Source organism: Piliocolobus tephrosceles, chromosome 1, assembly GCF_002776525.5.
Source record: "Piliocolobus tephrosceles isolate RC106 chromosome 1, ASM277652v3, whole genome shotgun sequence".
In the NCBI taxonomy this organism is placed as follows: domain Eukaryota; kingdom Metazoa; phylum Chordata; class Mammalia; order Primates; family Cercopithecidae; genus Piliocolobus; species Piliocolobus tephrosceles.
This window is the reverse complement of record NC_045434.1, coordinates 155,338,171-155,364,622: the sequence shown is the minus strand read 5'-3', so window position 1 is coordinate 155,364,622 and position 26,452 is coordinate 155,338,171. Positions and strand designations below refer to the sequence as shown.

The following is a 26,452-nucleotide window of genomic DNA, read 5'->3' as shown; positions in this document are numbered from 1 at the left end:
TGTGTGTGTGTGTGTGTGTGTGTGTGTGTGTGTGTGTGTGTGTGTGTAAGGATAACATAAGATGGCTAATGGCAGGGCAGAATTCTTACCCAATTCTTAAAAATGTGTGGTAAACAGAGTTTACTAGTAAAGATTCAAAGCCAGTCTATAAAGCAAGCAAAATAATTCCTTCTGAAGTCCCCAGGAGGAAAGATATTAGACTAAAAATGTTATGCCGATCTATAACTATGAGAAAATCACTTAAGGCTGCAGAAGCAGGGGTGAGAAGGGTAGAATAAAATAGGTTCAGTGCTTTAGGATCAGTTGCCCAGGATCCAAAAAGAATAGCTTTATTTTATATGCAGTCTTGAAGAACAATGGGGAAAATATGTGAGTAATTTGTAAAGATCAAAAGTACATAATAAAAAGGAACACATTTTTTTTCAATTAGATCAAGTTTTTATTTTCTTACACAAGGTGTTATGGAAAGTCCAATCTTTCAGAAAGACAGAAACAAAGATAATCACAATGACATACCAGTGGAAAATTTATAATCCTTATAACCTGACCTAGCATCTAAATCCATATAAAATTTGCCTTGCTTTTGTTTAAAGGATGGCTCCAAACAAACGGAGATTACGAAGCAATGGATACTTGTAAAAGGTAGTTCCCACTGTTGCATTGATTCCAGTCTTGGTTTTATATATATGAATATTTGAGGAGTCACTGCTCCCCATCTACACCCCGATTTTCACAACCTTGCTCTAGAACTCTTCATAAAATAACATCCTGATGTGGCTTATAGATCAGAGACTTTTTATTTTCTATCTGGGTCCACTGAAGTCTGGGCTTAAAATCCAGAGCTGATTCTGGGCAAACAGAGGAGAGTACCCTGTTGTGTCCCAGATTAATTTTTCTTACTGAATTGGGAATGTGATAATCACTGGCCAAACAATAAAATTCTGATATTTACTGTCATATATTTTGCTTGCCAAATAGTCTAACAAAGTTCTATAGCTTCGTCTCTTAGTTCTAAGAGGATAAAACGTTAGGTACAAGAATCCACTATTTTCATCATACTAAAAACTACGTAATTATAAACTCTGGAAAACACAGCCTAGAAAGCAGCGCCTGGAAAGCAGAAGCTTTAAAAGTCAATAGAATTGTGTGTTATAAAGATTTTAGTTTAAGCAGTTCTAATAATTTCCAACTTTCGCTTCTATAGGTATAATAATTTTCTAACTCATTTAGACATTGTATAAGAATGTACATGGACTCATATGTACTTAAAATATGATCAAGAAGTATAGTAGTAATATCTTTAGAAAAATTAAGAAAATTCCACTGAAACTCTTAACTCTTAGATCACAAACTAATCAAATATCTCTGAAATAAAAGTTCATTAAATTTAAATTAAGAGGAAGTTATACAGCAAATATTGTTTTCTGAAATCAAAATCTGGTGTACAGTATATAATACAGAATACTGGACATTAAACAATTCCTTTTTTAAAACAACTACAAGAAAAATATTAAGAATGATGAATCATGCTGGTTGATTTGACTTGGGTCCAAGCAAAGTATCTATTATATCTCCCTGAAAAAAAAAAGAGACACACAATTACAATGCAATAAAATACAAATTAAAAGGTAAAGTAGTCTTTAAAATGCCATTTAAAATTTATAAGTTAGTGATACACATATCCAATAAGATTGTAAAAGGGAAACAAGCAAAGGTAAGTTTAAACAGTAATGGTTATTTCCTAGTATAAACCTACTCTTTCCATGAAAGACTCTTTTTTTTGGGACAGAGTCTTGCTCTGTCGCCAGGCTGGAGTGCAGTGGCACAATCTCAGCTCACTGTAATCTCCGCCTCCTGGGTTCCAGCAATTCTCCTGCCTCAGCCTCCCAAGTAGCTGGGACTACAGGCATGTGCCACCATGCCCGGCTAACTTTTTGTATTTTTAGTAGAGACAGGGTTTCACCGTGTTAGCCAGGATGGTCTCGATCTCCTGACCTCGTGATCCACCCACCTTGGCCTCCCAAAGTGCTGGGATTACACGTGTGAGCCACCACGCCCGGCTGAAAGACTCTTTTAATGAATTCTGATAAATAATTTTATAAAGATTCAGTAAGAAGAAAATTTTGGCAGCTCCTATTTAGCCTTAATGCTTAAGCCTAAACTTTCTCATTTATAAAATACCAGTTAAACTTGCTGATATCTTAAGTTCTTCCCTGATTTATTAATGCTTGACTTAGAGAGTAGAACTTCTCAATTTTCACGTGGGTTTTGTTATTTTTCACTTAGTGGTACTGATATTTGTACAAAAATGGGTAAAATGATCATATATAAGAGGATGAAAATCAAAGATGGGAGGTGAGTTTTTAAGCAAGACAGTATAGTGAAAAGATAGGAACTGGAAGCAGAAGAGTTTCTCTATCACATAGTAAATGTAATCTTGAGAAAATCATTGAACTCTTTAGATAATGTAACATAAGTCGGTTCGTATTTTTTAGCCTATACTATGCTATCTTTGGCACTTCCCCATCATTCAAAGTCCTGCACACCAAATCATTGCCAAGTCCGTCAATTCTAACCTTAATATGTTTCTCAAACTCATCTCTTTCTACTTCAGTTTCTCACCTGGGCAAATGTAAGAGGTCGCTACAAAAATTTGTTCAGTGTTGTATCCTTAGTTCCTAAAACCGACCCCATCACATAGTAAATACTCAGTAAATATTAATACTTGTTGAATAAATGAATCAACAGTTTTTTTTTCTGCCTTCAGTGTCTATCAGCATTAATTTCTTACATGTATTACAGATTCATGTTTCTAAAACTCTTTTTCGAACATTTCAGTTATCTTTTTATTTTTCCTTCAATTTGGAAAAATGCAAACAGCAAGAACACAAAGAAAAACATGGCAAATATTTGTATAATGAACCATAATAGTAAAATTAGCATCCAGGAGTGATTCTCCACAGGCTGCCTGCAGAAAAGGAGTTGCTTCTGTAACTTTCCATTGAAACTGACTTCTCCCAGATGCTTAAACCATAATTCTCTACAGCTCAAGACTTAGACCACCAGCAATCCTCATCATGACAGTAGAAGACCTGGTGCTTCCCCAGTCATGAATGTTAATGTAGTGGTAACTCCTGCCAACAGTTAGCTATATCATAAAGTTATAATTGCAAGCCTTGAATTCCAGTCTCCTGTTCATGCCAGAAATTAGGCTAGTGTTACCACTAACCATGAACCCTAAGCTAGTAGGACAGGGCTGGAGCCAACCTTTGGCCATATCCTACCACAAAAGTATTCTGGTCCTTGCTCTCATCAGGAAGGGGCCAGAGTTTCAGAAATCCTGTCACTTAAAACCTCCAGAGGGCCAGGCATGGTGGCTCACATCTGTTAACGCCAGCATTTTGGAAGGCAAACATACGAGGATTACTTGAGGCCAGGGGTTTATGATCAGCCTGGGCAACATTAACAAGTCCCTATCTATACAAAAAATTAAAATAAATTTTAAAAATTAAAAGTTAAAAATATTACAAGTAGCAATTAGAAAGAGTGATACTAACTGGAGTCCTGAAAGACACTGATAAAACATAGTTTCCTTTGTATACCTCCTAAAACTGTTCTTCCTTTTCCCTCACATCCCAGGGGCAGCCTTTATCCTAAATTTGGTGCACATCTTTCATATGGAATGAAATCATAAGGCTTCCATAACTTTGATTCACTCTTGGTTAAAATTAATGAAAAAATTATAGGTCATAATGCTACTTGACAAGATATCTTGGTAGGAAATAATGTTTTTGACATTAGTAACTTTGGAACTTCAAATTATTATTATGACTATAATTCTCATAAGCTAAGAAAGAAAAGGTATATCATTAACATTTGGCTGTAAGCAACAAAAAAAATCTAATTAATGGTTTTTTGTTGTTATTTAATCTCCCAAAAACTATAACCCTAAGCCTTTCAAATATACTGACCAAAAACATGAAAAACATACTTGTATCCAAAAATTATATTTATTTGCTAACATAAGGAATTGATTTGTTAAGAAAATTATTCTTACCAGCCTTAAAATCGCGCACGCGTGCACATCCACACACACACACACACACACACACACACACACACAGATTTGCCAAAAATGTTCAGATTCTCTAAGCTTAGCTTTCTGCTTGTAGAGCATACTGTTCAAATTAAAAGATGGCATAACTGATTCAAATCTAAACACAAAAATGAAGCATTTTTCTTCTATATTCCAGTCTATATTTTATACTTTTACCAACTATAAATGTGTCTACTAAGAATATGTTTTTATTTTTGTGTTTAAAATAATATTTGCATATATTATAACATATTGTACTTACCTTGTTGAAATTTGCTTTTATCACTCAACACTGTTTTTTAAATTTATTCAAAATTTGTCGTGTTAACACATTAAGATATAGGTCATTTAAATCTCTGTATTGTAGTTACACATGTGAAAATGTCATATTTTATCTATCCAGTTTTCCACTGATAATCATTTGGGTTGTTTTCAATTTGTCAGTGTACAAACAAGGCTACTATAAACATTGTTTTCTCATTAGCATGTTTTTCACACCATTGCCCATGAGTTGAACAAAACCCTAAAGATGTATAAAATCTGGGCTAGGCCTGGTGGCTCACACCTGTAATCCCAGCACTTGAGGAGGCCTAGGCGGGCAAATCACTTGAGTCCAGGAGTTCGAGATGAGTCTGGATAACATGGCAAAACCCCATCTCTACAAAATATACAAAAATTAGCCAGGCATTGTGGTGTGCACCTGTAGTCCCAGCTACTTGGGAGGCAGAGGTGGGACAATTGCTTGATCCCAGAAGTTTGAGGCTGCAGTGAGCCAAGATCAGGCCACTGCACTCCAGCCTGGGCAACAGAGTGAGACCTTTTCTTTAAAAAAATAAATAAATAAAATAAGGATATAATCTAATCTAATCAGATGGCATTTAAACATCTACAAAAGTTGTAATCCTACTGAACAGAAAAACTGTAATAATTTAGAATTTAATGACACAGTAAATCAATGAATTGAAGTCAATCAAGTGATCCAGCAACATGGGAAGGGTTGCAGACTTCCGTGAGATGACGGAGGACTTAGGTAATGTGTAACTAGACTTTAGGAGACATGGGCTGGGAGACAAATGCACTGGAGCATACAAATCAACAGTAAAACAGGGCTCAGGCTGACAGCGAAGGTAGTTAGATAAATCCCCTTAAATGTTCACAGTGTCAGGCCTCTCTGGCTAAAATCTTAAGTCAAGATGCATCTTGGCTAGTTGTGAAAATAGTCTTCAAAATTACTTATAATGTTATTCTTTTTTACCCTGAGAAGAATAAACATTGTGCACAAAAATGATGCAGCAAATCAAACAGGTAACTTTAGTATTTTCTGCATTGAGGAATTTATATAATTTTAATATTTTAAATATTCATTATGTATATGAGAAGTTGCCATATTGGGATGTCTAACAGAAACATTTGCTTCTTACATAAATGTGCAATTTGGGTAATTGATTTAGACTTACAATCATGGTTTGAAATCTTACCAATTTGTAAACAGCATTGGAACATTCAAGAAAATATAGTATTCATCGGCCAGGCGTGGTGGCTCAAGCCTGTAATCCCAGCACTTTGGGAGGCCGAGACGGGCGGATCATGAGGTTAGAAGATCGAGACCATCCTGGCTAACACGGTGAAACCCCGTCTCTACTAAAAAATACAAAAAACTAGCCGGACGAGGTGGCGGGCGCCTGTAGTCCCAGCTACTCGGGAGGCTGAGGCAGGAGAATGGCATAAACCCAGGAGGCAGAGCTTGCAGTGAGCTGAGATCTGGCCACTGCACTCCAGCCTGGGCGACAGAGTGAGACTCCATCTCAAAAAAATAAATAAATAAATAAAATATAGTATTCATCACATTTGAAATTTTTAATTTATGAAATTAATAAGAATTCCTTAAGTATCTGAGACTTGTTTGTCCATAAGAAAATTGAAGTACTTAAAAGTCCAATATATTAAATTTATAAATGAGAATTAAAATATTTAAGAAAATTTAATTAAGTTGCAAAAACTCACTTAGCATGTATTAAAATCTGCTAGACTTAAAGAGAGAATAATAAAATATATAATCTAAATGTAACAACTTAAGATGAACTGTTCATTTTTTGTAAATCTTGTATCATTTGAATATGAGTTTTTAAAATCAAAGTAAACTGAATAATCTTTTGTACATATAAAGGCTACCTTAGGGAACATTAGAAATACGAAATAAATTGGCTGGGCATGGTGGCTCACGCCTGTAATCCCAGCACTTTGGGAGGCCGAGGTGGGCAGATCACCTGAGGTCAGGAGTTCGAGATCAGCCATGGCGAAACGCTGCCTCTACTAAAAGTACAAAAATTAGCCAGGTGTGGTAGTGGGCGCCTATAATCCCAGCTACTAAGGAGGCTGAGGCAGTAGAATCGCTTGAACCCGGAAGGCAGAGGTTGCAGCAAGCCAAGATCATGCCACTTGATTATACTTTCTTGAATATCTATTGTCCCTTTCTTAGAAACCATGTCTTTTGCTTGTGTGTTTGTTCATTCAGATAGTCATTCAGCATTCACTGAATGCCCATTGTATGCTAGTACTGTGCTAGACACTTACATATATGTTTCCAAGGGGCTCAAACTAGTAAGAAAAATATGTATTCAAAATATTCCAACTTATATTGGTAGATTATTGTCACACTTGACAGGATATATATATATATAAATATATATAAAATACATACACACAAATACATATATAAAATTCGATGAAAAGAAAATAATCAACATGCCAATACTCACAGATTTCTCTTCCACCACTATCTCCAACACACAATAACAAAAATTTTAAAACAACTCAAACAACTCAACTCCCGCTCCCAACCACCGCAAATTCAGAGTTTATAGGCAAGTTCTTAGAGCTCTTGTGAGATGGACTAAGAGAAACATAGAGTTTTTTTTTTTTTTTTTTTTTTAAAGATGAATTTAGGCTTTTAGGCTACATTTAGAATTGGAGGCTTATGGACAAAAGAAGAAAAAAAGATTACTATAAACTATGTATTTGGATTCACTTAAAAATTTTAAGAGATTTGAATAAGAATGGAATTTTCTTTTAATTTCTTTTTGCCATTGAGCTGTGCATCTTAGGCAAGTTTCAGTGTGGAGATAAATATCCCAGTACCTGTTAAAATATCTGATACTCAATCAATGTGCGAGAAATGAAAAAATGTTTAATATCATGAAAAAGCCATTAGGATTACATTCCTCAGAGTAGACTAAAATTATTATGTAAGAAAACCAATGCATTTTGCGAAACAAATATAGATCATATGGAAAACAGGTAAGTAAAAGGAAAAATATACATCTTATTGGTTCTGTTTCTCTGGAGACCCCTAACACAACTTCTTAAATAATAACTGTCTTTTAATAGAATAATGTTTTTATGCAAATGAACCTCTGGAACATAAAACTTATCCCAGACTCCACCCCTAAAACTAATAGTTGTAATACAAAGCATGTTAATTTTTTTCTCTAGTTTTTCAATGCATATTTATTCAACAAGCATTTATTGAATAACTACTATAAGCCAGACACTACTAGTCCATGGCAATACAACCCAGAACAAAAGAGACAAAAATCACTGTTTTCATAGAGTTAACATTCTAGGTGTGGGACACAGGCAATTAACAAAATATATAAATAAATTATGTTATAATGTATACATAAATTTATATACAAATAGATACAAAATGCAGAAGTAAGTTTATGTATATTCAAAGGTGTTAAATGTTATTTAAAAAATAAGTCATGAAAGAGTATTGAATAGGGGGTGTGAAAGATAGTAGAAGTTGCAATTTTAAATAAGACGATCAGGAAAGACTTCACTGAGAAAGTGACACTTGAGCAAAGATTTGAAGTAAGTAAAGAAATAAGCCCTGTGAGTTTTAGGCTGGGGAAATGACAAGCATTTTATTTATTTATTTACTTAACATTTGCAGTCCATATGGTTGGGACAGAACTCTACCTCCTACATGTGACCCAGATCTAATCAATCATCTGATTTCCCTGGCCACATTTCCTTCTTGTTGGATATTTATGTTGTTCTGTTTTCCTTTTCCTTTTCTTTTCTTATCTCATGAATAATGCTATAATTTATTTTATTACATTTATAAACATTTCTATAGGCTAGTCTCATAAGTGGAATTACTAGTTAAAAGGAATCAATATTCTCTAAACATTCCTTTTTTAAAAATTTTTTTTTGAGTCAGAAGTTTGCTCTGTTGCCCAGCCTAGAGTGCAGTGGTGCCATCTCAGCTCACTGCAACCTCCGTCTCCCAGGTTCAAACGATTCTCGTGCCTCAGCCTCCTGAGTAGCTGGGACTACAGGCACCCACCACTACACCCAGCTAATTTTTGTATTTTTAGTAGAGACAGTTTCACCATGTTAGCCAGGCTGGTCTTGAACTCCTGACCTCAATGATCCACCCGCCTCAGTCTCCCAAAGTGCTGGGATTACAGGCATGAGCCACTGTGCCCGGTCTTCCCTAAACATTTCTAACAGTCTTGATTCAGATTGTCAAATTGCTTCCAAAAAGTTATACCGATTTCTATTCCAACCAACCACCAGTATGAGAGGACTTATCAAATGTTTGCCAGTACAGAGTAGTCTTATTAAAAAATTATTTTTAAATAAACCTTGTAAATCTGATATGTGAGAATGCTATTTGAATTTAATAATATTTTATCTTTTAAATTATTAGTGAGGTTGGATTTTAAAAAATATCTACTAGTCATTTTTTGTGAATGACCTGTTCCTGACCATTGCCCATTTTTTATTGAAGTCTTGCTGTTTTTTCATATTTATTTGTACATATTTTTAGCATATTTATCATATTTGTGCTAATATTTACCAGATTATTGTTTATAATAACAATGTAAACACAAGAAACAGAGAAAAATGAAAATTTTAAATTGAAAATTGAAAACTTTTTAAAAATAATAGGCATCTAATGACACCGAGTTGTTTGTCAAAGTTCGACACAAAACTTGGGTATTGAAGAACGTGGAATAAGAGAATAGGATAACACTAAACCAACAGAAATAAATGCCCATTTGAGGAACATTGGAAAATATCTAAAAGTACAATTATTTTATGTAACAATCTTTTAATATATGAAGTAAATTTCTTCGACCATCTTTAAAAATTATTAAGTCCCAATTACATACTAGGCACAATTTTAGGTTCTCCCATATAATATTTACAATTATTTTGCTCACCAAGATTATTATTCTCATTCTCTTTTACAGATAAAGAAGATGAGGTTGAAAAAAAAAATAACCCTAATAGGTACCATGTCTAGAAGTTAGCACTCTTGGAATTTATGTTCTTTTATTATATTACACTTAAGATACTTAGGAAAGGTAAATCCTTTGCATGCTACAAAAGTATATCTGAATAGAATAATAAAATGACACAAATTTTTTTACTCTTGAGTCTCACCCGGCCAGATTCCAAAGCAGTAGGCATATTTCTCAGTTCATACACAGAAACCTGTCCATCACTGTCTCCTACCAAAAGGCAATCTGTTTGTTTGGCAAAGAGAATGGTTGTGAACTTGATTCCAGGGTTAGCCGTATTCACAATCAGAGGGTCCAAACTGTAATGAAATATTTTATTTGTAAATTCAATTGTTATATTAATATGGTCTTTTAAATAGACAAAGAAAAATTTGAGATTTTTTAAATTAAATGTAACAAAAACCATAAGCCTATTTAAGTGTTTCCAAACTCAAAATGACTGTTCCTCACTCCTTACTCAATCAAAACCTTCATTTCTTCAATGAACTAATTTCAACCAGGTAAATTAAAGTACTTCACAATTAAGATGTGAACTCATAAATTTAAACTTTTGTGATGGTTAATTTTGTGTGTCCACTTGGCTAGGTTATGGTACCCAGTTGTTTGGTGAAACATCAGTCTATTTTAAAGGTATTTTTTTTTCAAATATAATTAACATTTAATTCACTAGAATTTGAATAAAGCCTATTACCCTCCATAATGTGGGTAGGCTTCATCCAATTAGTTGAAGGTCTTAAAAGAAAAGACTGATATCCACCCAAAGTGGAATAAAATTCTACCTGCAGAATGCCTTTCTTCTCAAGACTGCAACATGACTCCTGCCGGAAATTCCAGCCTGCCAGCCTGCCAGCCTGCCAACTTGCACCGCAGATTTCATACTTGATAGGACCCACTCCTTAAAATAAATGTCTCTCTCTCTCTCTCTCTCTCTCTCTCTCTCAAGTGATAGATATAAAAGTAGAGATATATAGAGACAGAGACAACAATAGATGTAAGTACGTACATCTTATTGGTTCTGTTTCTCTGGAGACCTCTAACACAACTTCTTAAATAATAACTGTCTTTTAACAGAATAACGTTTTTATCCAAATGAACCTCTGGAACATAAAAGTACATTTTGAACAAGAAGTTTTCCTAGTCTTCGTTATCTAAAGCAATCTACCTAGGGTCCTCAAAAGAAGAGAAGTAGCAAGTTTGTACACTTCTTTTAAAAATGTGTTGTCCTAGGAATTACAGTTTTTCCAGAAAAATTAAAATCAGAGGTGGGATTATTTAAGCAGCCACTTCATATATTAGTCACCTCATACTGGTAATCCTTGATTTTTGGTTCATACTGTTTTATAGAACAAACCAGGACAAAATTTTAAAATTACTGAATTATAATTCCTAGCAAAAAAAATTCTCAAGAAGAATAAACCCATTGAATTTGACATCATTTCTTTCAAACAAGAATTTATTTTCTTGCTGTTTTTGCTAAAAACTAGCATAAAGATATATTATAATTTCCAATTGAAAAAGTAGAACCATTAACCTTTTTATTCCAACATTGTATTAAGTTTCCATATTAGGAAGAATAAATTAATTTAGACAATCCTCTAATAACTTTGATGTAATATGTTAAATCAAAAATTTTAATTAAGTTCATACCCCTTTGAATATGTTTTGAAACAAGGTAAGAGCATAAGTAAATGTTGCAAAAATAATTATTTTGTCCCTTTTTTCTATCGTAGAAAATTTTTAATTAAAAATGTAAAAATGCCTCTGTATGTTTCTCTAAACCAGGCAATGAATAAGAACTCAAGATAGCTATTATATCCTATATCATCCTGTAAAAGTTTGAGGAGATGAGTAAAGTGAACTACTTTCTATATTCTTTTTTTTTTTTTTTTTTGAGATAGTCTCACTATGTTGCCCAGGTTGGAGTACACTGGCTCAATCTTGGCTCACTGCAACCTCCACCTCTTGGGTTCAAGTGATTCTCCTGTTTCAGGCTCCTGAGTAGCTGGGACTACAGGTGCATGCCACCACACCTGGCTAGTTTGTATATTTTGGTAGAGACGGGGTTTCGCCATGTTGGCTGGGCTGGTCTTGAACTCTTGACCTCAAGTGATCCACCTGCCTCAGCCTCCCAAAGTGCTGGGATTACAGGTGTGAGCCACTGCGCCCAGCCAAGGTAAACTACTTTCATTCAAATATTTTTAAAAGCACATACGGTATAAATAATTAACATTAATATAGCATCCTGGTATTATCTTTATTCATAAAGGACTCTTATAAACTATTACTTCTTTTAAAGTAACTACAGTACCCTCTAATTGGTGTCAAAACTATCAGCTATAATTTAGTTTGAACTGCTTCTACTATAAATTTACCCAAGAAAAATAGTAACACTTACGTGCTGATATGAAGGTCCCAAATCTCCACCCTGTTCTCATTTGCAGCTGCAAATATATAGGATGATTTTGGAGACCAGGCAACATCATAAACAACAGAAGTAGTTGGATAAAAACTCAAAAATGGCTTGACATTCTCCTGTTGCCATATAATAACACCCCAATCTGCAGAACAGCTTAAAAATACATCATGACAAAATGGATTCCATGTCACTTTATACACTGGACCCTAGAAATAAAAAAAAATACATAGGTAAACAATATCTAACATCATTTATTTTAAACTTGACCAGCAAATTAAAAATGCTAAGATTTCTAGATTTTCACACAACTCATTATTGTGTGGGCATTATTTTAGCTGAGAATAAGATCATAGATTGAATCTTCCTTAAATTATTACATTTAGAAACAAAAAAAAATATAGTTGCTACAATATTCACTAAATTTAATACATATTATGCATACTTTGAAAAAATAAAGAGTATTAAGAAAAGAAAGAAATGACGGAGAAAATGAAAAAAAAAGTGGCTGAAACTATCATGACAAGATATACAGCCAGGTGCAGTGGTGTTTGCCTGTAGTCCCAGCTTCTTTAGAGGCTAAAGTGGGAAGATCAAGAGGAAGATAAAGTGGAAGTTCAAGGTCAGCCTGGGTAACAGTGAGACCCATCTCTTAAAAAAAAAAAAAAAAAGCTATAAAGACTAGGTATGGGTGAAAGACAATTCTACTTTAGGATCAGCATGTTATCATAAGCAAAGTCTTTTAGAAACAAAACTTGTGACTTCCAAAACTTTCAAGAAGAAATCAAGGATATCTAGAGCTCAAATAAAATGCCCCATACATTACTGGTGGTTTCCACAGAAGAAAACACTTAATTCAAGATGGTATTTTTAACTCTGAAGTTGTAAATTTATTGCATATTACATATTCTTTGTATAATGGTACTATTTTTTCATAAATACAAAATAAATGTTCCAACCTTCTATAATTAAACTAACCTTATGTCCTCTGTAGGTATTTAGGTATTGTTCATTATATGAACAAGAACATTTGTGAATATGACCTTCTTCAGTGCCAGCCAAATAGATATTTGTGTCCTACAACACAGAACATCGAAATGCATTGGCTTGTGATACATTAGTAAGTGTCATAAATAGAAAATTAGATATTTCTGGGTCTATTAAAATCAATTTGAGAACCCAAACTAAAAGCACTATCTTGAATATACCAGTCTTGTCTTTTTCTTTTGTCATGATTTTATAATAATCAAACTACCTGAAAGACTACTGTGCATAAGAAAATATAAATTGGCCCTTTGCTGGAATTGGGGTAGCATTTAATATCCTGTCTGGAAATTACATAGAAAAACACTGGCTTAAAATAAATAAGAAATTTTCTAACATTTAGAGGTACCTGACAATGGAACTAGCAGTCCAGGGAAACAGTAAGTGCTCTTTCATTACAACTTGTCAAAGAAAAGACAGATACACACTTTTGAACTACATGATATTAAAAAAAAGAAAAAAATAAACTATATGATAAAGTATAATTTCTCTCAAAGTGATATTACCAATACATATTCCCAGACAGTCCTATATAAAAGTTATCTGACTCATATTCTCTTCGACAGTTGGTTACATCAGAAATCTTAAATGTTGCCATTCTATTAGATGTAAAATTATATCAACCATTTTAAATTCCTATTTATTTGAATATTAATAAGGTTGAGCACTTTATGTTCATTGGCCACTTGTGTTTTCTCTTCTACTTGTGTCCCGATCATTTTAGTAATAATATGTCTTGTTATTTTCCATTTGTATAAGTTCTTTATATTTTCTAGAATCGATTGCTTTGTCTATGACATGTTATAAATATCTTCTCCCAGTGTATGACTTACCTTTTTATTTTCTTTTTACCGTCTTTGATAAACATAAGTTCTCATTTTCTGTTATATTTAGCATTTTTTTTGTGCTTTACAAAATCTTTCCCTACCTTAAGGTCCTAGAGATATTTTCCTACATTTTCTTCTGAAAGGTTTTTGTGTATGATAGCATAGAAATCTAATTCCTTTTTTAATATGGATACTTATTATTCTAACACCATTTATAAGTGGTCATTTTTCACTAGCGATCTTCAACGTCATTGTTAAAAGTTGGGTTTCCCAGGAAATAAACTCTGAGATTTCATGTCAGAAGTGTCAGGGAGTGCTCTCAGGAACAACTGCTATGTAGGAAACAGGAATGGGCAGATATTTCAGTTGAGCCGTGACACAGTTGCAATCAAGGGCTTAGTCCCAAGTATAAGAAGCTCTGGAGAAAAGATGGCCCTTCAGAGTCCTGTCTCAAGATAAGGAAGCCAGATATTTTATAGATGCCCCCTTCAAGCAAGATGTTAGACTCAAACCTAACCATACTAATAATCAAACTAAATGTAAATGATCTTGGCATCATAATTAAAAGGCAGTGATTTTAAGATTGTATAAAAAGGCAAGACCCAATTATATGCTACCTACAAAAAAATCTGAGTATAAAGAGATAAAAAGGTAAAAAGAAAAAGCATAAAAAATGATAAACCAGGCTAACACCAGTTAAAAGTAAGCTGGAGTGGCTATACTAATATCATACTAAGTAGATTTCAGAGTAAAAAGAAACCACAAGTTATAAATAGGGTCATTTCATCATGATAAAGGAGTTAATTGATCAATAGGACATAATAATGCTAAACATATGTATGTATCTAATAAGAAAGCATCAAGATACACAAAGCAAAACTGATAGAAATACAAGGAAAAACAGACAAATCTACAATTATGGTTGGAGACTTTAATACCTCTTTCTCAATAATTGAAAGAAGTAGGAAGAAAATCAGCAAAGAGAAGTAATCTTGAACAATATTATCAGCCAATTTAACCTGAATGACATTTATAGAATATTCTAAGAAAAGCATAATACATATTTTTCTCAAGTATACAGGAAATATTTACCAATGTAGACCACATACTGGGCTTTATAACAAATCTTAATAAATTCAAAGAGTTCGGTTTATAAAAAGTGTTTTCTCTAATTATGGTGGGATTGAATTAGAAATTGGTAACAGAAAAGCCTTTGGAAAATGCCCAAATATCTGGAAACTAAATAACATGCTTCTAAATAACCCATCCGTCAAAGAAGAAATCAAGGGAGAAAATTGGTCATTTGAACAGAATGAAATGAAAATGTAACATATCAGAGTTTTGGGGATGCTGCTAAAGCAGTACTTAGGAAAAAATTATAGCACAAATAACTACATTAGAAAAGAAAACAATCATAAATCAATGACCTCTGCTTTCATTCTAAAAATTAGGAAAACAAGAGCAAATTAAAACCAAAGTAAAGAAAAGAAATAAGGATCAAAGTGGAAATCAATGATAAAGAAAACAAACAAACAAAATAGTGAAAACCAATTAAGTCAAAAGCCATTTCTTGGAGTTCAACAAAATTGATAAACATAAGTCAGACTAATCAAGAAAAGAGAGAAGACACAAATAACTAATATTAGGAATCACAGGGCAATGTCATGGCTTATGCTTATAACCCCAGCACTTTGGGAGGCCAGGGCAGGAGGATCACTTGAGCCCAGGAGTTTGACACCAGCTTGGGCACCATAGCAAGATTACACCATTACAAAAATAAAAATAAAAATAAATTAGGCCAGGTGCAGTGGCTCATGCCTGTAATCCCAGCATTTTGGGAGGCCAAGGCAGGAGGATCACTTGAGGTCAGGAGTTCAAGACCAGCCTGGCCACTGTGGTGAAACCCGTCCCTACTAAAAAAAAAAATACAAAAAATTAACTGGGCATGGTGGCGCATACCTGTAATCCCAACTACTCAGGAGACTGAGGTGGGAGAATATCGCTTGAACCCAGGAGGTGGAGGTTGCAGTGAGCCAAGATCACTCCACTGCACTCTAACCCGGACTACAGAGTGAGACCATGTCTCAAAAAAATTAAATTAAATTAAATTAAATTAAATTAAATTAAATTAAATTAAATAATAAATTAGCCAGACATGGTGGTGTGTGGCTGTAATCCTAGCTGTTTAGGAGGCTGATGTGGGAGGATAGATTGAGCCCAGGAGTTCAAAGTTACAGTGAGTTATAATCATACCACTGCACTCCAGCCTAGGTGACAGAGTGAGACTCTGTCTCAAAAAAAAAAAAAAAATTAGAGGTGAAATTACCATATATTCCACAGTTATTAAAGGATGCTAAGGGGATATCATGTCAATAAATTCCACAACTTCGATAAAATAGACAGATTCCTTAAAAGACACAAATTACCAGAGCTCACTCAAGAAGCAATAGATAACCATAAGAACCCCACATATATTAAAATTTGAATTTGTAGTTAAAAATTAAAAATCTCGGGGGGCGGAGCAAGATGGCCAAATAGGAACAGCTTCAGTCTCCATCTCCCAGCGCGAGCGACACAGAAGACCGGAGATTTCTGCATTTTCAACTGAGGTACTGGGGTCATCTCACTCGGGAGTGCCGGACAATCGGTGCTGGTCAGCTGCTGCAGCCTGACCAGCGAGAGCTGAAGCAGGGCGAGGCATCGCCTCACCTGGGAAGCGCGAGGGGGAAGGGAGTCCCTTTTCCTAGCCAGGGGAACTGAGACACACAACACCTGGAAAATCAGGTAACTCCCACCCCAATACTGCGCTGTAACACCGGCACACCGGAGATTATATCCCACACCTGGCCGGGAGGGTCACACGCCCACGGAGCCTCCCTCCTTGCTAACACAGCAGTCTGTGGCAATCTAACCGCAAAGCAGCAGCGAGGCTGGGGGAGGGGCGCCCGCCATCGCTGAGGCTTAAGTAGGTAAATAAAGCCCCTGGGAAGCTTGAACTGGGTGGAGCTCACAGCAGCTCAAGGAAACCTGCCTGTCTCTGTAGACTCCGCCTCTGGGGACAGGGCTCAGATAAACGAGCAGAAGCCTGTACAGACGCGAACGACTCTGTCTGACAGCTTTGAAGAGAGCAGTGGATATCCCAACACGGAGGTTGAGATCTGAGAAGGGGCAGTCTGCCTGCTCAAGTGGGTCACTGACCCCTGAGTAGCCTAACTGGGAGACATCCCCCACTAGGGGCAGTCTGACACCCCACACCTCACAGGGTGGAGTACACCCCTGAGAGGAAGCTTCCAAAGCAAGAATCAGACAGGTGCACTCGCTGTTCAGCAATATTCTATCTTCTGCAACCTCTGCTGCTGATACCCAGGCAAACAGGGTCTGGAGTGGACCTCAAGCAATCTCCAACAGACCTATAGCTGAGGGTCCTGACTGTCAGAAGGAAAACTATCAAACAGGAAGGATACCAAAACCCCATCAGTACGTCACCATCATCAAAGACCAGAGACAGATAAAACCACAAAGATGGGGAAAAAGCAGGGCAGAAAAGCTGGAAATTCAAAAAATAAGAGCGCATCTCCTCCTGCAAAGGAGCACAGCCCATCACCAGCAACGGATCAAAGCTGGTCAGAGAATGATTTTGATGAGATGAGAGAAGAAGGCTTCAGCCCATCAAACCTCTCAGAGCTAAAGGAGGAATTACGTACCCAGCGCAAAGAAACTAAAAATCTTGAAAAAAGAGTGGAAGAATTGACAGCTAGACTAATTAATGCAGAGAAGGTCATAAACGAAATGACAGAGATGAAAACCATGACACGAGAAATACGTGACAAATGCACAAGCTTCAGTAACCGACTCGATCAACTGGAAGAAAGAGTATCAGCGATTGAGGATCAAATGAATGAAATGAAGCGAGAAGAGAAACCAAAAGAAAAAAGAAGAAAAAGAAATGAACAAAGCCTGCAAGAAGTATGGGATTATGTAAAAAGACCAAATCTACGTCTGATTGGGGTGCCTGAAAGTGAGGGGGAAAATGGAACCAAATTGGAAAACACTCTACAGGATATCATCCAGGAGAACTTCCCCAACCTAGCAGGGCAGGCCAACATTCAAATTCAGGAAATACAGAGAACGCCACAAAGATACTCCTCCAGAAGAGCAACTGCAAGACACATAATTGCCAGATTCACCAAAGTTGAAATGAAGGAAAAAATCTTAAGGGCAGCCAGAGAGAAAGGTCGGGTTACCCACAAAGGGAAGCCCATCAGACTGACAGCAGATCTCTCAGCAGAAACTCTACAAGCCAGAAGAGAGTGGGGGCCAATATTCAATGTTCTTAAAGAAAAGAATTTTAAACCCAGAATTTCATATCCAGCCAAACTAAGTTTCATCAGTGAAGGAGAAATAAAATTCTTTACAGATAAGCAAATGCTTAGATATTTTGTCACCACCAGGCCTGCCTTACAAGAGACCCTGAAGGAAGCCCTACACATGGAAAGGAACAACCGGTACCAGCCATTGCAAAAACATGCCAAAATGTAAAGACCATCGAGGCTAGGAAGAAACTGCATCAACTAATGAGCAAAATAACCAGTTAATATCATAATGGCAGGATCAAGTTCACACATAACAATATTAACCTTAAATGTAAATGGACTAAATGCTCCAATTAAAAGACACAGACTGGCAAACTGGATAAAGAGTCAAGACCCATCAGTCTGCTGTCTTCAGGAGACCCATCTCACATGCAGAGACATACATAGGCTCAAAATAAAGGGATGGAGGAAGATCTACCAAGCAAATGGAGAACAAAAAAAAGCAGGGGTTGCAATCCTAGTCTCTGATAAAACAGACTTTAAACCAGCAAAGATCAAAAGAGACAAAGAAGGCCATTACATAATGGTAAAGGGATCAATTCAACAGGAAGAGCTAACTATCCTAAATATATATGCACCCAATACAGGAGCACCCAGATTCATAAAGCAAGTCCTTAGAGACTTACAAAGAGACTTAGACTCCCATACAATAATAATGGGAGACTTCAACACTCCACTGTCAACATTAGACAGATCAACGAGACAGAAAGTTAACAAGGATATCCAGGAATTGAACTCATCTCTGCACCAAGCAGACCTAATAGACATCTATAGAACTCTCCACCCCAAGTCAACAGAATATACATTCTTCTCAGCACCACATCACACTTATTCCAAAATTGACCACATAATTGGAAGTAAAGCACTCCTCAGCAAATGTAAAAGAACAGAAATTATAACAAACTGTCTCTCTGACCACAGTGCAATCAAACAAGAACTCAGGACTAAGAAACTCAATCAAAACCACTCAACTACATGGAAACTGAACAACCTGCTCCTGAATGACTACTGGGTACATAACGAAATGAAAGCAGAAATAAAGATGTTCTTTGAAACCAATGAGAACAAAGATACAACATACCAGAATCTCTGGGACACATTTAAAGCAGTGTGTAGAGGGCAATTTATAGCACTAAGTGCCCACAAGAGAAAGCAGGAAAGATCTAAAATTGACACTCTAACATCACAATTAAAAGAACTAGAGAGGCAAGAACAAACACATTCAAAAGCTAGCAGAAGGCAAGAAAAAACTAAGATCAGAGCAGAACTGAAGGAGATAGGGACACAAAAAACCCTCCAAAAAATCAATGAATCCAGGAGTTGGTTTTTTGAAAAGATCGACAAAATTGACAGACCGCTAGCAAGGCTAATAAAGAAGAAAAGAGAGAGGAATCAAATAGACACAATAAAAAATGATAAAGGGGATATCACCACCGACCCCACAGAAATACAAACTACCATCAGAGAATACTATAAACACCTCTATGCAAATCAACTAGAAAATCTAGAAGAAATGGATAATTTCCTGGACACGTACACTCTTCCAAGACTAAACCAGGAAGAAGTTGAATCCCTGAATTGACCAATAGCAGCCTCTGAAATTGAGGCAACAATTAATAGCCTACCCACCAAAAAAAGCCCAGGACCAGATGGATTCACAGCTGAATTCTACCAGAGGTACAAGGAGGAGCTGGTACCATTCCTTCTGAAACTATTCCAATCAATAGAAAAAGAGGGAATCCTCCCTAACTCATTTTATGAGGCCAACATCATCCTGATACCTAAGCCTGGCAGAGACACAACAAAAAAAGAGAATTTTAGACCAATCTCCCTGATGAACATCGATGCAAAAATCCTCAATAAAATACTGGCAAACCGGATTCAGCAGCACATCAAAAAGCTTATCCACCATGATCAAGTGGGCTTCAACCCTGGGATGCAAGGCTGGTTCAACATTCGCAAATCAATCAACGTAATCCAGCATATAAACAGAACCAAAGACAAGAACCACATGATTATCTCAATAGATGCAGAAAAGGCTTTTGACAAAATTCAACAGCCCTTCATGCTAAAAACGCTCAACAAATTCGGTATTGATGGAACCTACCTCAAAATAATAAGAGCTATTTATGACAAACCCACAGCTAATATCATACTGAATGGGCAAAAACTGGAAAAATTCCCTTTGAAAACTGGCACAAGACAGGGATGCCCTCTCTCACCACTCCTATTCAACATAGTGTTGGAAGTTCTGGCTAGGGCAATCAGGCAAGAGAAAGAAATCAAGGGTATTCAGTTAGGAAAAGAAGAAGTCAAATTGTCCCTGTTTGCAGATGACATGATTGTATATTTAGAAAACCCCATCGTCTCAGCCCAAAATCTTCTTAAGCTGATAAGCAACTTCAGCAAAGTCTCAGGATACAAAATTAATGTGCAAAAATCACAAGCATTCTTATACACCAGTAACAGACAAGCAGAGAGCCAAATCAGGAATGAACTTCCATTCACAATTGCTTCAAAGAGAATAAAATACCTAGGAATCCAACTTACAAGGGATGTAAAGGACCTCTTCAAGGAGAACTACAAACCACTGCTCAGTGAAATCAAAGAGGACACAAACAAATGGAAGAACATACCATGCTCATGGATAGGAAGAATCAATATCGTGAAAATGGCCATACTGCCCAAGGTTATTTATAGATTCAATGCCATCCCCATCAAGCTACCAATGACTTTCTTCACAGAATTGGAAAAAACGGCTTTAAAGTTCATATGGAACCAAAAAAGAGCCCGCATTGCCAAGACAATCCTAAGTCAAAAGGACAAAGCTGGAGGCGTCACGCTACCTGACTTCAAACTATACTACAAGGCTACAGTAACCAAAACAGCATGATACTGGTACCAAAACAGAGATATAGACCAATGGAACAGAACGGAGCCCTCAGAAATAATGCCACACATCTACAACCATCTGATCTTTGACAAACCTGACAAAAACAAGAAATGGGGAAAGGATTCCCTATTTAATAAATGGTGCTGGGAAAATTGGCTAGCCATAAGTAGAAAGCTGAAACTGGATCCTTTCCTTACTCCTTATACGAAGATTAATTCAAGATGGATTAGAGACTTAAATGTTAGACCTAATACCATAAAAACCCTAGAAGAAAATCTAGGTAGTACCATTCAGGACATAGGCATGGGCAAGGACTTCATGTCTAAAACACCAAAAGCAACGGCAGCAAAAGCCAAAATTGACAAATGGGATCTAATTAAACTAAAGAGCTTCTGCACAGCAAAAGAAACTACCATCAGAGTGAACAGGCAACCTACAGAATGGGAGAACATTTTTGCAATCTACTCATCTGACAAAGGGCTAATTTCCAGAATCTACAAAGAACTCAAACAAATATACATGAAAAAAACAAACAACCCCATCAAAAAGTGGGGAAAGGATATGAACAGACATTTCTCAAAAGAAGACATTCATGCAGCTAACAGACACATGAAAAAATGCTCATCATCGCTCGCCATCAGAGAAATGCAAATCAAAACCACAATGAGATACCATCTCACACCAGTTAGAATGGCAATCATTCAAAAATCAGGAAACAACAGGTGTTGGAGAGGATGTGGAGAAATAGGAACACTTTTGCACTGTTGGTGGGATTGTAAACTAGTTCAACCATTATGGAAAACAGTATGGCAATTCCTCAAGGATCTAGAACTAGATGTACCATATGACCCAGCCATCCCACTACTGGGTATATACCCAAAGGATTATAAATTATGCTACTACAAAGACACATGCACACGTATGTTTATTGCAGCACTATTCACAATAGCAAAGACTTGGAATCAACACAAATGTCCATCAGTGACAGACTGGATTAAGAAAATGTGGCACATATACACCATGGAATACTATGCAGCCATAAAAAAGGATGAGTTTGCGTCCTTTGTAGGGACATGGATGCAGCTGGAAACCATCATTCTTAGCAAACTATCACAAGAAGAGAAAACCAAACACCGCATGTTCTCACTCATAGGTGGGAACTGAACAATGAGCTCACTTGGACTCGGGAAGGGGAACATCACACAATGGGGCCTATCATGGGGAGGGGGGAGGGGGGAGGGATTGCACTGGGGAGTTATACCTGATATAAATGATGAATTGATGGGTGCTGATGAGTTGATGGGTGCAGCACACCAACATGGCACATGTATACATATGTAACAAACCTGCACGTTATGCACATGTACCCTAGAACTTAAAGTATAATAAAAATAAAAAAATAAAAAAATAAAAATTAAAAATCTCCCTACAAAGAAAACTCCAGGCCCAGATGGTTAATTCTATTAAGTATATAATGAAGAACTCATACTAATTTTATGAAAATTATTTCTAAAAGGAATTCTATGCAGACATGATTACCCTGATAGCAAAGTCAAAGATGTCACAAGAAAACTATAGATCAGCCTTTCTTCTAACCAAAGATTCAAAGATTCTAAACAAAATTTCACTATATCAAATTTGCTAGTATATTAAAAAGGGTAATAAACCACAATGAAATAAAGTTTTTTCCAGGGATAAACATTCAAAAGTTAATCAATCTAATTCACCATATTAACAACCTTGAAAAGAAAAACTATATGATCATCTTTATACATACGGAAGAGCATTTAACAAAATCCAGCATCCATTCCGAATAAGAACCACCCAACAAACTAGGAATGTAATGGAACTTCCTCAATCTGATTAATGCATCTACAAAAAGCCTTCATCTGACACCATACCTAATAGTAAAAGACTAAATGCTTTTCCTCTAAGATCAGGAACAATACAGGTATGCATGCTTTCATCATCTTTACTCATCCCTGTACTGGAGGTTGTAACCAGTACAATCATACAAGAAAGAGAAATAAAGGCAACCAGGTTAGAAAGAAAGAAGTAAAACTGTTTTTATTTACAGACCATATGATCATCTTGAATTCCTTATGCCAAGGACACTTCAGGACACTAGACTAGGTTTTTCTAAACCAAGCGTTATTGACATTTTGGGCTAGATAATTCTCTGTTGGGGACTGACATGCACTGGGAGGGTGGTGGCTGCCTGTACAGTGAAGGATGTTTAGCAACATCTCTAGTCTCTTCCCAGAGATACCGGTAGCACTTTCCCACCCTCACCTCAATTCCTGACAGCTGCAACAACCACAAATACCTCCAATCGTTGCCAAATGTTCCCTACGGGGAAAATTCTCCCCTCCTGCCCACATTGAGAACTACTGTTCCATAGTCAAAGTTAAGGTGAATTACAGGAATTTGATAATGAAGGAAGTTAGAAGATGGCTGTAGTAATTAAAGTAAAAAATAAAAAAGGTCTGAACTCCATTAGCAATAGCAGGCTTGGACTCGAAGGGATGGGACAATAAAATTTAAGTATCATTTGGATGATAGGGTAGAATAGAGGAGTTCAAGTTTTAGTTTGCATAATGATGTAGATGATAGTGTCACCAAAGAGATGATCATATTACATGTAACAGAAAACATGGAATACATGTTCTGAAAAAGCCTATTACAGTGGCTGAATTTTCTGATTCCAAAGTATCTCCAGATTGATAGCGAGTACAAGGATGGTTACCAGAGGCTGGGAAAGGTAGTTGGGGGTAGGGGGATGGTGGGGATGGTTAATGGGTACAAAGAAATAGAATGAATGAATAAGATCTAGTATTTGATAGCACAACAGAGTGACTATAGTCAATAATAATTTAATTGTACACTTTAAAAGAACTAAAAGAGTATAATTGGATTGTTTGTAACACAAACGATAAATGCTTGAAGGGACGGATACCCCATAGTCTATGATATGATTATTACTCATTGTACGCCTGTATCAAAACATCACATGTACCCCATAAATATATATACCTACTATGTACCCATAAAAATTAAAAATAAAAAACAAAGTATCTCCAGATAAAGAAAAAGGAGGACTTCATTAACTGTGCTCTGATTTGATTCTCGGTAAACATGAATTTAAGTGGTCTTTCTAATCCCCGAATCCTGAGAGTCACCACGCGAATTGAAATGTAGAAGACTATATATAAGTGGATTCAGTTTCTGTAAGTATGATAGAGCAGCAGAGTGGCCAAGTGGGGCAAGGAGAGGCACTCAAGTTAAGCACAAAGTTGTAAAGAGAATCTTTCCATAGTTCCTCAGAAATATATACCTCTCATCTATCTATCTGCAAAAGCAGATAAAGATCATAGTATAGCCAACTGTAATGTACCATTCCACCTTAGGTTAGCAGCTAAATCTGTGCTTATTTCTTCACTTACAAAGCACAATTTAAAAAAATCTTTATTGGAATATAATTCACATATCATATAATTCACACGTATCAAGTATATAATCCAATAGTTTCTAGTTTGTTCACAGAGTTCTGCAACCATCACCACCATCAATTTTAGAACTCCCAAAAAACTCTATCATCATTAGTAAGTCATTCCCTACTTTTCCCTCCCTCGTCACCTATTCTTCCACCTGCATCCCCTAGCCCAGACAATCATTTATCTACTTTCTGTTTCTAATATATTAGGCACAGTATTCATTAACAGGCTAATATTTGGTCTTGTTTTATGACTTAATACACTTCAATTTTGGAAATTGTTATATCCAGTGGTAAATAAGAGTGAAATAATTTACCTTGGGATGAAAAGAAAAACACATTCCAGGAGCCTGTCGAGATATCAAAGCTTCATCTTTCTTTTCCTTTTCCCCTCCTTTTCTGTTACTGGTAGCTGTAGTTCTCTTTAATCGCATCAAATCTGTATTTAAAGAAAAACATACATAACTTGTTATTTACCACATGAAAGAGTACCGCAAATATGATGTGTATTTCTTCTGCAAATAATAATATTAGTTCTGCCAACTTTTGCATGTAATTAGGCTAAAATTAGCATACACTAGAACTAGCTGCTTAGAAAAACAATGACCAAGCCCAATTTTTTTCTTATTGGCCAAACCAAAATTTGTCACCTTTCACACATGGTTCACTAGAAAATTTTAATTCAGCACGTAACAAGAAAAAGATAACTTGATTTTTCCTTTACCATAACAGTCTAGTCCTTTTCGTATAACCCATTTGGAGATTCTTCCATCTGCTGATATAGAAACTAGTATTTCTCTTTTGTCATCTCCTGTTGTTCCTCGATCTTGTTCTATCCACTGTAGTTGCCAGACAGGTCCCAAATGTTTTTGAGGTGATTCACTAAAACAGTAAAAAAATACTAAACATATAATCATTATAATAATTTCTTAAAGGTCTTGGAGTATAAGTGATAAGATCAGCTTTCTAGAAGATCATGACCTATTTATATAATCCTTTTATTGTTCAAAAATAGACTTTTAAATATTTTAAAAAATAGAAAAGACAACCACTTTTCTACTTAATAGTCACTGTTATTTTTTCTACTTCTTACAAAATAAAAATTGTACTGGTCTTTAACTATATTAGCTATCATAACAGCAATACAAAATCAAAAATGTTCTTTCTTTTCAGAATCTACTTTTTTTACTCAATTCATTAATTCTTAGTTTAGTTGTGTAAATTCTGACTTTTACTTTATTTTAGACACATTGAATATAAGTATTTTCATCTTTATAATGTTTTTATGAATTAAGTTGTTATTCATTTAAATCTTATCCAGGTAAACAATTCTTCCCTCTATATTTCACTCTTCTTCCTACGTTTCAAGATTGTCCATTGGTTTAACTCTCTCTATGGATTAGAGTTAAAATTTTTCTGAAAAATTAAACTCACTTCTCAGATTACTCTTTCTTCCTATCAGATTAATGTGATGTTTTTTTCACGGTACTGACTACCTTGATTTTTCATACAAACCCTCCAATGCAATCAGTTCTGAACATTTTAAAAATCATACATATCTTTGATTTTTTGGTGAAAATTATGGACCCTCTTCCCAGAAACAAGCACAAAGGCCCATGCTTACAAAACTGCAAATAATTTGAAGTTAAGTTTAGGAGCCTCTGCTTTAATGGTTATTTCTAGTTCTAGCCAAGTTTATTCAAACACTTTTACAAACATGCCCCATTGGTATCTTGTCTATTACAAAAACCTAGTCTTTTTAATATCTTTCACCTCTAACCTTTTGGCTTTCCTCACACAACTCATTTATTCATTAATTATTCATCAAACACTTACTAGACTCCTGTCATATGTCCAATTTTCAATGACATGCTGATGATAGAAAGGTATATAAGATTCAATCCTTGCTCTCAAGGAACTTATACCCTCCTTAGTAAGATAGATAGATAGATAGATAGATAGATAGATAGATAGATAGATAGATAGATAGATAGATAG

At 35.7% G+C, this 26,452-nt stretch overlaps 1 protein-coding gene across 1 annotated transcript in view; it reads right to left on the bottom strand.

Moving 5' to 3' along the window:
- Positions 1-1,524: 1,524 nt before the first annotated feature.
- WDR78 (WD repeat domain 78) overlaps positions 1,525-26,452 on the bottom strand; it is a 112,293-nt gene continuing 87,365 nt past the window's right edge. The window contains 6 exon segments of the mRNA XM_023209865.2: positions 1,525-1,575; positions 9,554-9,710; positions 11,807-12,033; positions 12,803-12,901; positions 24,772-24,893; positions 25,179-25,336. Coding sequence (XP_023065633.1) covers positions 1,525-1,575; positions 9,554-9,710; positions 11,807-12,033; positions 12,803-12,901; positions 24,772-24,893; positions 25,179-25,336 — 814 coding nt within the window.